The sequence below is a fragment of the Morone saxatilis genome, unplaced genomic scaffold (genome assembly GCF_004916995.1).
Source record: "Morone saxatilis isolate NCDOM2014 unplaced genomic scaffold, NCSU_SB_2.0 Contig16, whole genome shotgun sequence".
Taxonomy (NCBI): domain Eukaryota; kingdom Metazoa; phylum Chordata; class Actinopteri; family Moronidae; genus Morone; species Morone saxatilis.
Window position 1 is genome coordinate 24135877 of NW_023339718.1, and position 12360 is coordinate 24148236.

The window sequence follows — 12360 nt, forward strand, 5'->3', positions numbered from 1 at the left end:
TTATTTATTCATTTATTTTTTAAATCAACTTTTTATTAATTTATTTCGACATTTATTTCAGCGTACATGTACGTATTTATTTATCGATGAAAAAGGCATTTATCGCCCTCCGTATATGAGCATCTTTTCAGAGGATGATTTCTAAAGCACCTTGTAGCCGAAGATGAGAGTTATAAAGCTGTTTATCGCCCTTCTGACAACTCAGGAATCAGTTCTTAACAGAGCCTTCAATTGGCTGCAGTGGGATGACCTTGAGAAGACAGGGCACTCCACAGGAAGTGATGTAAGTCATGGGGTAAGACACAGCGCTGAGGGGATTAGGCTGTAATCCGTGCTAATAGCCTTGCCATATGCATTCGGTCAGGAACCAAAACAAGTCCAGTACATACTCTACTTAATTAATAACAGCAGGTAACTTAGATGTTAAGGCAAAGAAGATCTAAAAATTTAGTCTGTCATCACATCTTATCTAATACCCCCTGTGGTAATTCCTCTTTAGGTGTGGGTGTGTGCATGTGTGAGTGAATATTGGATGACAAAACTATAAATGACACTATACATATTCAATACACCCAGGGGAAATAGGTTCCCATTGATCCTGGGGTAGAGCCTAGGAGGTGTGTGCTGGTCTGTATGGGTCTTGAGTGTGAGAACAGCCAATATCTTCAGGCCTAATCTGATCAGAGTGAACCAGCAGGAAGGGGACCTTTTTATAATTACATTACCATGCATGCTCAGAGAAGGCTAGGGATGCACTGACTCCAGCAAGTGTCTGCATGTTTTATGGCCATAGTGAATTCTACTTCCCTCAACCTCTAGAATTTACTTAATTAAACGCTGACATCAGCCTACGGTGACTCATCAGTGTTGTTTATTTCAAGCTATTTATTCTGTTTTTTGACTTGTGATTCACAACAATTTAACAGGCGTAATGTGAACCTCTTTGAATGAAAAAGCAGAACTCTGACATCCTATGTTGTGTCTATGCCTCATCGGCACAGTGTATCCACATCACACACTGCACAGGATTAAATTTCACTCCTCCTTTTACAACCTCTAGCCAGTGTTGAACATGGTCCCTGGGCATCTGTCCAGCCATCAGCTTCGATCACATCCAGTCAGTGGAGCACATAACGTCTGCCTCCCATCAGCCCAAGGTAGCTGTTGCTCTCAGGATCAGCTCTCTGATTGGCACGTATTGTCACGCCGAGTAATTGTTATGCAACCATTTGAACGCGGGGTAGCCCATCCTCCATGAGTCTAGACGAGGCAGCGTTCCGTGAAAGTGACTAGGAAAATACCAGAAGCAATGAGACCACAAGTCACAGCTCCACCAATCCCACTTCTCCCTGGTTGCCATGACAACCAGAGTGACATGCAAGTTGAAACTCTGTGTGTTGTTACCATGGGAATGTGCTCTACAGAATGGCACACGGATACAGATAGTTTGATGCTAGGCTGCGCCACCAAAGACCTTTGATGCACCTGCAGTCATATCTGCTAGATCATGTTCCACAACCTCAGACAGGCTGCGACTGAATCAACAGGAGTAATATCTACTTTCAAAGTTTCAACCCTCCTGTGGAAAGTTAATGTACAGTACTTATTTGCTCATGTATATGTCAGAGTAAAGAGGCTGTGAAGGATCGTGTATGTCTGCTGAGCCCTACTTTGCTGCCCTGGATTCTGTCGCAGCAGTCTGATTTCCCCCAGTTTTTCCTGTCTTGCTGGTAAAGCTTGATCTGGGATCTGAGGAATTTATGTGCAGATTAAGTGAGTGTCTGCAAATCATGCAGTCTGCAGTTCTACTCTGTGTTTTTTCCACATAATCTAAATCTGTAAGGGTATTGGGCCAGTGGGTCAGATGTCACGTTTACCACTGGGACCTAGCGCTGCACTGGCCTCCACTGAGCACATCTGTTTCATAGACAGAGATGACAGGATCATGCATCCCTCACATAGAAGCTCACATTTGGCCACTAAACTGAATACCCACTAACTCAGAGACATTAGCTCATAGTGATACAACAAGGTGACTTGCGACCTGAGACAAACTGTAGCTGCAATTAATTCTTAGAATTTGCTGCTTTAATTTTAACATTCAAATTCAAATTCAGTATATCAGGTAGTCAAATCTAGAAAAAACTGTAACTGCAATGTTGCACAATATGACATAATAACATAGATCAGAAAATTATCATGGTGTACTCAGACATTCATTATTTACATTACAGTTATGTAACATGTTCAGCATCCTGTATCATGTAAATGATCCACTTTCCCCCAATTTCTGTCAAAAATATTTTGTCTTGAAAGATGAAAAGCTTTTTCATCAAATGAATTTCCTGAAGCCATTGCTCTTTTCTCTTTTGTTATAGCTCTTTTGCTGGCTACAGTTTTACCAACAAGAATCTGTCGTTTCTTTGTGAAACCTTTTCAGTGTTCCCTCTGTAGGTCAGCAGTTCTCAACCAGAGTCCAGAAGGGTCCAGAAGGGGTCTGTTCATAGGTTTCACTGTCTTATCCAATCTACAGTATAGACAGTTATGGAATAACTAAATCTCATCAGACGGGGATTCCTGAGACTACATTTTACCAAATACGCGTCTGGGGCCTGCTGTATTTTAACTAGGTGGTCCTTGACACCAAAAAGTTTCACTGCTGTAGGTCATAGCAGAGTTGTCTGAAATGGCATATCTCACAGTTTGTTTTATGGTTACATTTAACTCAGATCCTCATTACTTTTAATATATAGTGTTGAGCTTCCTCTGCTTTCCCCCAAGGCTTAGTAATAGGCTGACTTGAGGTCAACTCTGGATATATGCACAATCATTTTAGTTATACCATTCATATCTCTGTGCAGGTCAGTCCTCAAGTCTTTCATAAAATCGTTTAATTGTAAAGACATTTACTGTCTTTGAGTATGATACACACAGTGATACCTTTCTCCCATCATTTCTTTAACCTGCTTTGAATAGCAGGCAGACTTGCCACACCATAATAAAACATACAAAACGTATTATGTATTGTTCTGTTATCACTTAATTAGCTGTCCCCCCACTCAGTGTAAACCATTATCAGTGTTTTGTGAAAGACAAAGTTCAACTTTTTGAATTGTTTTGATTTTATAAACTCCATCTATCTTGTTCAAAATATAATAATTACAATAATTAGTAGACATTATTTGCAGCCATTATTTAATCCAGGTTTAATTGGTATACAAAGAGAGATTTGATTTTCCAGTGTGGTAGCAAATGGTTCAACCACCATCATTATAATAATGTTACAAAATAGCCATATATTGCGGTCTTAGTGCTGTGTAATTTGGAATTTCAGGAATAACACTACACCGGAGGGTGGATGATTTATTCATTCGCTGTAATTTACAAAACTTTGCAGATATACGATAACTTCTAATTAGAAACCTTTTATGTGGGGAGAACTTTTTGCATGTATAATTCCTTAATTACGGATTAACCACAATTCTAGTGTAAAAGTCACTCAGGGTTACAAGGGAGGAGCGGTACAAGTGCTGCATTATTAGTTACTGCTCAGAGTGGAGCCCCAGAATGCCAGGGCTAAAGCAGAGCCATCCTGGCAGCTTGTCCTTTCCAGAGACTCCCAGCAGAACACAGACATGGACTACAACCAGTGTTACCTAAGGACAGAAGTGAACTGAAGTGAGCTAATGGACCAGCTGTTGAGCCTCCTCACATCTCTCTGTGAGCTTCTTGAGAAGCTGCAGCAGTGTGGAGTGCCACCTAGAGGCTGTACTTCTCATTGATGTAACTCATCTCATTTTCACTCGACACCCAGTGACTGAAAGACAAACCAGAAAAAATAATGATAATTTGAATTAAACATGCATGGTCAATCTGCTTGCCACAGAAATATAAATGGAATTTGTACCCAGTGTGTATGCCAGTTGTCTCTTTCTTATAGTGCTTTTGACATATTTAATACATCTTTAGTCTCCTCTGTGAGCTGTAAAAAGTGAGTGGTTTTTAGGATTTTGCTGTTGCCATGGCAGTGATGATAATGCGAACAGTTGCTTCCTGAGTGCAGCTCTATGCTAATGAAGCACAGCCAGGCTCTGTGTGGCCTGATCCTACCTGTCCAATAAGCTCAACTAGTCGGCTGCTGGGCTGAATCGCACAAAAACTGACCAGTGCACTGTTTGAGACATTTAAAAAGGGCCGTGACATTTAGGTGAAATTGGGCTTTCAGAGGAACCGCTATCAAATGCACCATTGACAGAACACTCAGTACATAGTGAACATCATTCAGTGTGTTTATGCGTGTGTGTGTGTGTGTGTGTGTGTGTCTACACTTGTTATCAGACTCCAATGAGTCACCTCAGTATGTTTGTAAGGGGACACAGACTAAAGAGCGGCTGTGTCTTTCTAATTTAACTGAGCAGTTAGTGTAACACTTTAACTGTGTTATTATGTCAGCATCACCATGAACAATAATCAAAGGATAACTCCGATTTTACACATCAAAGTCTGTTTACAGGTGTCAGGGAGGGCTACGGCATATGAGAGAAAGTTGTATAAAGTTTTTTGTGGCTCCAGAGGGAGCTGTTTGGGGTATGATAAACTGCCTCAAATGATGTCACTTGAATCAGTGAAAATGACAAAAACCTCTGTAGCCCACTCTACTTGACTTATCCTCTTTGTTTAACTGCCCATTGGGAGGCCAACAGTGCTAAATTCTTTTAAAGTAAGCGTAAATACAATTAAGGCAACTGTGGACCACCACCACTACTACTACTACTACTACTACTACTACTACTGCTACTACCACTACTACTACTACTACTACTACTTTACTGTGTCATCATTTTTCTCTTTGTCGTGTATGTCTGTCCCCATCTAGGCTGCGGAGGTGGAGAGGCAGCTGTCCACTCAGGTCCATTCATTACGGGACGACTTCAGGGAGAAGAGTATGTCTACAAGCCAGCACATGACACGACTAGAGACTCTACAGGCTGAGGTGAGCCGCTATCAGTACCATTTTCTGTTACACATACACTTCATACTAAGTACAGTTGGTCGAATTTGACTGTTTAGGGTGCACATAGGTTGAGCAGTCATCCACCCTCCCCCCAAAAACAGAAAAGTACAGCTAGGCACTCCTGATTTGTAAAAATAATGTTGCCTGTTTGCAGTTACTGGTGCCTGGCCAGAAGCCTGAGTACTTAAGGTGACAGCAGATCCCAAGGAAAGTTAAAGCAAGAATATTTAATTTTTAAAAGAAGAAATCATATATTCCTCCTTATACGGATTAACAGTTTAATTCAGTACCAATAAGACACACCATTTTTCAATTCAATACACTCTATGTATGACCAATAGCTAATGGTGGCTAATTTTAGATAAATATTGCTGTGTAACTGAGTTTACCACAGCAGTTTAGTATGTTACAGATATTGATTTCAATAGTAAAAGAAGATATAAACACACACATTATCATGCAGTTACCACTTGTGGTCACAGCGGCTACTCTTCAGCAAAAGTTACACAGTCTTGCTTTAAAGTTGGAGCCTTCGGTGAAAATAAATGGAATAAATTTGGAGTGGATCCCACTGAAGAGAAACAGTGCTTTCAACCTTTCAGAGGAGGGTGGTGTTCACCTACCGTGCCAGCAGCATCTCCAGCAAGTCTTCATTCCGTCAGGGCACTCAAATTCCTTCCTCTATTTCTGTAATCTTTATCTATATCTCTCTCCTCACCCATTCCTCTTTCCCTCACCCTCCTTTCCTCTTGGTCGGAGCAGCAAGGGCTAGAAGTGAGTGGTAACCGGACGCTGTCTGTCAGCCAGAGTGCATGCTGCATGTAACGCCTTGTGAAATATAAGAAACAAGGATTGCACCATTATGTTCCTTTGAATTTACAATCGCTTCTCCTCTGTCCAATTGAATGGGATATAGGGGCAAAGTACTATTATTCATGGGGTAGATTATTGAATTTCATGTTGAATGAAATATAGACTCATAGACCTCATACTGTATAACCATAAAACCATACCATCTTACATTTATGTTTGACATTTCCACACCCTCATGACAATCCCTGTTTCCTGAGATCGAGCATGAAAAACATGCTTGGTTGTCGTAGCATGATGTTTGTTGTGATGTCAGTTGTGTCATGTTTGATATCAGCCAGATATATCATGAACAAAGGTACTGTTGGATCATAACAACAATTCAGATTTCCCCGTAGCTTCTCTTCAAAGCCAGGCAGAAAACACCCAGACTGCAGAGCCTGCGCTATAATTGGGAGAAAATGCTACCGCTCTATATTTAGCTGAGATACTGCAATGTCTGGGTGCTCCCACTTTTCTAACGCTTTGCCTTCATATGACATGTGCTGATGACTAATGGCTTTTTGATCTATTTGTATGAGGACAGACTGGCAGCCCAAAAATATCTAGAACCTGGCAATGTGGATGCTCTTATGGTAGCGAAAACAACTGATCCACATGTAAGCTCTTGCACTGTGAAGTAGGTTACCAGATGTAGGTCAAAAGCAGGAGGGATAAAAATGAACTGATGTTTGTTTAATGGGGAAAGCTGCTCAGGCAGATACAAGGCGAAACAATTCATGAGGAATATGTGGCATTGCTGTGATGCTAACCTTCAGTAGAAGGCCGTTGCACATGAATGGTAAGGAGTAATGATATCAAGCTTTGTGGAGACGCTAAAATATATCACCAAAACATTCCTGAAGACGAGGGTGGCAACTAACGCCTACGCCCGTGCTAGGCAATACACATTCTTAAGGCCAGTGGGAGTACTTTTTAATCTTGTGTAAGAGCCCGGCTTGCCTCAGACTAAGCAAAACAACAAAATTTAGCCTTTAATCAGGTCCATAGCTGCCCATCTGTCTGCTATTGAACAATCCTCAGTTATTCCAATGAATGCCTATTTCCTGTGGTGGGGTAACTAACTGGTGCTGTTTAACGTGTTAGATTCAGATGCTGTCGGAGAGGAAGATGGAGCTGGAACGTCGGGTGCACGCCATGCTGGAGGAGAACGAGCTGCTGCAAAATACAGTGGAGGACCTCAGAGAGAGGACGCTAGTGTTGGAGAGGCAGAGTCACGAGAAGGATCTACAGGTACAGACACTTGAATGAAGGACTTTTAGATCTCAGATCTTTGAGGAGTAGCTACAAGCTCTGTAGATAATGTGAGTAATGATCTTCTACAGAGATGTTTTTGTGTAAACGCACTATAATTTCGCCTTGAAGTAGTTGACTGAACCATCCAAATCCATGTTCATTAACATGCTCTGTCACTATCAAATAAACAATTACAATAAATACATACATAAACTGCATAATTCGTACTGTTAAGTCCCAAATGTTGCCTCCTCTGTTGTGTTCAGTTACGGCAGAGCCAGCTGGAGCTCCAGGAGGTACAGATGTCCCACCGGCAGCTGACTGCCCGGCTGGAGGAGCTGACGGAGGAGCACAGCCTCCAAAGCCTCACCCCGCACCCGTCCAGCCTCCTGTGTGAGATAGAACAGAGCATGGAGCAGGAGGAGCAGGAGCAGGAGAGAGAGCAGGTAGCTACCGCAGGATTGTGTTTGATTGCAAAGACCACTAAAAAACCTGTCAAATGACTTTGCTCACTGCTTTTCCAAACACTCTCCCCCCCTCCTTGTTTTGTTTAGCTGCGTATTCAGCTGTGGGAGGCTTACTGTGAAGTCCGCTCACTCTGCTCCCATCTCCGGGGAAACGACGTCACAGACTCGGCGCTGTCCACTGACTCTTCCATGGACGAATCCTCGGAGACGTCCTCAGCCAAGGATGTGCCTACAGGGAGCCTCCACACCAGCCTGCTAGAACTACGGAGGCTAACGCAAAATCTGCTGGATGGCAACGAGTCTACGGTATTGAACAACACACTGACAGCTAGTCACACAATAGCCTGTATTCTTTTTTAAATGAGGTAATTTCCCTCATCATTTCCCTGGACAAACTGATCATTTGTTTTTATTATAGGTAGAGGCAATGGTTCTAGACACTGTAGTAAGCAGCCACTCATTTTTTTTAGTTTTTAAGAGAGAACCAGGAAATTATATAGTAGTACTATGATATAATATCTGTCTGTTGTTTTGTAAATGAAATGGACAGGTATACAGATGAACTGAAAAATGATAAAATGGTACATAATGAAAATACAGTAAGCCCCTAACACAACTGAAATAGGATCTGACCTGAGATCCTCCTGTGTATTGAGTAATAAATTACTTTGGCATATGTTTATCATCAAACCACACCCCTATCAGCAGCTATCAAGAATCATAAATCAGTGACAGTTAAACTACTAGCAATACTGTTTCTGTTAACTCAGCAACGTTGGTTATTTTTGTATATAAAACTCTCATGAAGCTATAGTTACTTACACTATGTAACACTTGTTTTGTAGAAGAAAAAACCAAGCAGAATTAGATACTGTGAGAAAACAGAAAGCTTTAAGATAACACTTTTCTCAGTTAAAAAGCGATTTCAAGAGGAGCTTAAATCATAATGACAGGAAACGCATGTTAACCAAAGTAAATATACATTACATTACATACATTTATTATTGCATCTTCATTCTCCATATTTGTGGATTTGTATGCTTGTCTGTAAACCCATTTGACCTTTTTGCACATTCAGCTGACCTGCTGTGCACTAACTGAAAGACTCTATAGGTTACAGAGCAATTATTTTTCATTGAATAATTTCCATGTAATTAATTTGAAATCACATAATCCTCTCAAGGAATTTATACTTACATATCAATTCCTTTCTAGAAAATTATTAGGAACCTCTGGGACCCGTAAATTAAAGTGTTAACAAAGAGTTTTAAATACAGCTAACTTAATAATACTTCCTCTGTAGGCCTATTTTACAATAATAAACTGTGGGTGGTAACAGCATATATACGTACCGTGAGTGTGTGTTGTGAAGCGGTGTGTGTTGTGTGTTGAAAGGGCTCGCGGCGCAGTGATGAGGAGGCTCTGGAGGAGCAGGTGAGGAAGCTGGGAGAGGAGCTGAGGGAAGTCAGAGAGCTGTACGAGGCTGAGCAGGACAAAGCACGCAGCAGTGAAGAGGAGGTGCTACAGCTGCACAATCAGGTACCGGCTTCAGTGACATCACTGTACATGTCACGCATACACATGATATGTATGTGCACATCAGTGACACACAAGAGATCAGGTGATGCATAAAGAGGTTAAAGCGTGAGCAATCTTCACAGCGAGGCTCTGCTGCTAACTGTGTGAAAAGAAAGTGTCAGACAGCCCTTATTAATTCAAGATCACATCCAGGATTTCTTGGTGGAATAACATTGCTCACGTCTAAGAATAACATTTAGACTGTCAGTGCTGCAGATGTAGTCCTCACCAGTTTGTGTGCCAGTGTGAACTTGATGTATGTTGTTTATAATGTAGGACATCGCTTCAACCTTGTCTTCTTTCTGCCAGGACAGCTCTCTCTCTATCTCTCTCTCCTGTGGGTGAAATGGCATCTTACATGATTTACACAAAATGAGCTCCACACACACACAGTTATTTTCCTGTCGAACTGGGTCAACCAAACATCAGTTTCAGTCGGTATAGCGCTGACATTAGAGACTGAATGTGTTGAATTTGAGGCCAGCAACTCACACATCTGTTTCTTTCTCCCATGTGACCTTCAGATGGCGCTGCTGTCTGTAGAGATGTGCTCTCTCCGGGAGGAGAACGAGCGGATGAAGACGATGGCTGAAATACGAGAACCCAGCGAGCAGCTCCAGAGTGCTATTAGAGACAGAGATGACGCCATAGCCAAGTACGATTACATCAATAAAATGTCAATTCCAGTTTGATGAGTCAAGAAGGCAGCTTGTGTTGCTGACTTTACTGTAGCAATGTTGCTATGTTCCCAGTTATCAGACATTACTTTAATGTAATCATAATTGATAGAAATGATGGCCAACATAAGATGAGAATAACAACTTGTAAAGATCCAGAATTTTCCTTTCAATTTGCCCCTGTTGGTCCTTTACATGGTGTCATTCTCTGCTCTTGCTTAAAGGAATAGTTTGACTAGAATAGTTTTTTCGGGGAGAGTTAGCCATTAAATATGAAGCTATGACTTATGACTTGAGCTTATAGATTGGAAGCTGGGAGAAACAGCCATTTGTCAGACTATTTGTCACACTGTCTGTGTGTCTTGCAGGAAGAAAGCGGTGGAGATGGAGCTGGCCAAATGTAAAATAGACATCATGTCTCTGAACAGCCAGCTCTTGGACGCCATCCAGCAGAAGCTCAACCTGTCGCAGCAGCTGGAGGCTTGGCAGGTGGGTCAAAGGTCACAATGTATAAATATAAATATAAAAGTAAAAGCCTAATAGTCATTTTGTAATATTTTGGAATGTTGTTACATAAATAAAGCTGCTCTGCTCTGTCTGATTTCGTCCAACTTTAGATGAAATTAGCGAGCAGACTATTATCTGATATGTATAAGAATAAAATGACACTAACTTCTAGAGCAGTGTGTCCATTTTCCTTCCCTTCCCTGTAACTTGTGTTTAGTGTTAGTCTATTTTAATCTGTGCACATACACTAAACCACTCAATTAACTTATGAGGGTGTATGTCAGTTGCCTGTCTGATGGTTGTCAATAAGGAAACATATTACACATGTAGCCTGAGGACATAGTGTGTGTGTGTGTGTGTGTGTGCATGTGTGTGCATGTGTGTGCGTGTGTGTGTGTGCGTGTGTTCCCTCCCTCCCCTCCCTCACCTGTAACTAGCAGCTCTTTCCTCTCTCTTCTCCCTGCCCACAGTTTGCCTCCTCAGGGCTCTTTACTGTTTGGCTCTTGTGGTTTCTGATCTAGTGGCCTTTCTCAGCTTCCGTACCACCCTTTCTCCTCTGTGGTACCCCCCCCTCCTGCCTTAGAGGTGAGCCCGAACCACACCATCTCTCCGTTTTCATTCTGCACTAAACCGACTACGCCACGCTGAGCCATTCCATGCCACGGTTTATTCAGTAGACACGCCCATCCCCGCTCCGCTTTCTCTCTGAAACCATTAATCACCAAAGAGAACCGTCCAAACCCACCACCCTCTCTCTCCACCAGCCTCTGTTTCCTCTCTCCATACACCTGTACCCCCTAAAGGAATGGTTTTAGGAGATTGGTCCACTGTTCAGTTTACCTGCTGAGAGATGAGAACACAGACACCAAAAACACCTTTGTCCCCAGTAGATCCTAATAGCTTGGTGGTGCATAGATATTTACCCTGCTCAGTGATATTAGCATCTAAAGTAAAAAGGCTAATCTTTTATTAATAAAAAGTAGTCTTATACTAAGTACTAGTTAGTCTCCCATTACAATTGTGGCGTATCAGGGCCCCCTGGTGGCCTCAGCTCTCAAGAACTACCAACAACAAACCTCCATCCATTGGTTAACTCAAAGTATTTGGTTGCAATTCAGAGCAGCGGTCAACTAAAAGTTAATCTCAGCAGTCATGACTTTTTTGGACTTTAGACTGGCTCTAATGTTTGCATTTTATTGCGAACACTTTTACCTACTCAGGAAGGCCTCTAAAAGCTATTCAAATCAATTGAAATCTGAGTGAAAAAATGACTCTTTCACTAACTCTTCACACATAGACGTATGCCACAAAAACGCTGAAGGCGTCACAAACATTTGTGAATCACTGACTTAGAAGATGGTGGCATCTGGATATGTATGGTGACTATTTGAACAGCCTGAAGCCATTTTCCTTGAAAGAGATTTGTGTGTGAATTAGAGGCAAATTGTAAAGAGCTTTGGAAAAAAACAGTGCTGTATAAATGTAGTCCATTTACCTCTAAAGCACAGTATGAAGTGACATCATATATGCGTGTGAAAATACAATTTTTAGATCCTCATTGTTTTAGTTTTGTGCACATATTCCCAAATCAAATTAACACACAGCAAACCTGGCCAGGTAACATTGAAGAAAAACTGTATACATTGTACAGAAAGTGTGTGGAACAGCGGTTAATCTAGCAAAAAAATTTGCCCTGCAGCCCCCTGGTAGGTTAATCTGGCCATGGTCATAGTCCATACTCTGGGCTGCATGCCATTTATGATCACTTACTATATTTTGAGAGATATTAAAGATCCCCTCCAGACATACATTAAGACATATGTACAAATAGTCTGCTTGGACAATAATGTGTGTCTGGTATGTTGTTTGCACATAAAAGTACATTAAAAAACCCATAAAAGGTGTTTACTTCATCTACAGACTATTAATATGCAAATTTTGTTAATTTCTGCTGGACACAAGATGTCTCCTACTTCACTGAAAAGTCAATTCTCAGTGGATGTGCACTGGT

General features: G+C 41.5%; 1 protein-coding gene across 1 annotated transcript in view; it reads left to right on the forward strand.

The window, feature by feature from the left end:
- The window catches only part of bicdl1 (BICD family like cargo adaptor 1), a gene marked incomplete in the record, with an annotated part of 18333 nt that overhangs the window by 4606 nt on the left and 1367 nt on the right, over window positions 1-12360 (forward strand). The window contains 8 exon segments of the mRNA XM_035658686.1: window positions 4877-4993; window positions 5777-5788; window positions 6971-7117; window positions 7387-7566; window positions 7675-7893; window positions 8983-9126; window positions 9690-9820; window positions 10211-10331. Coding sequence (XP_035514579.1) covers window positions 4877-4993; window positions 5777-5788; window positions 6971-7117; window positions 7387-7566; window positions 7675-7893; window positions 8983-9126; window positions 9690-9820; window positions 10211-10331 — 1071 coding nt within the window.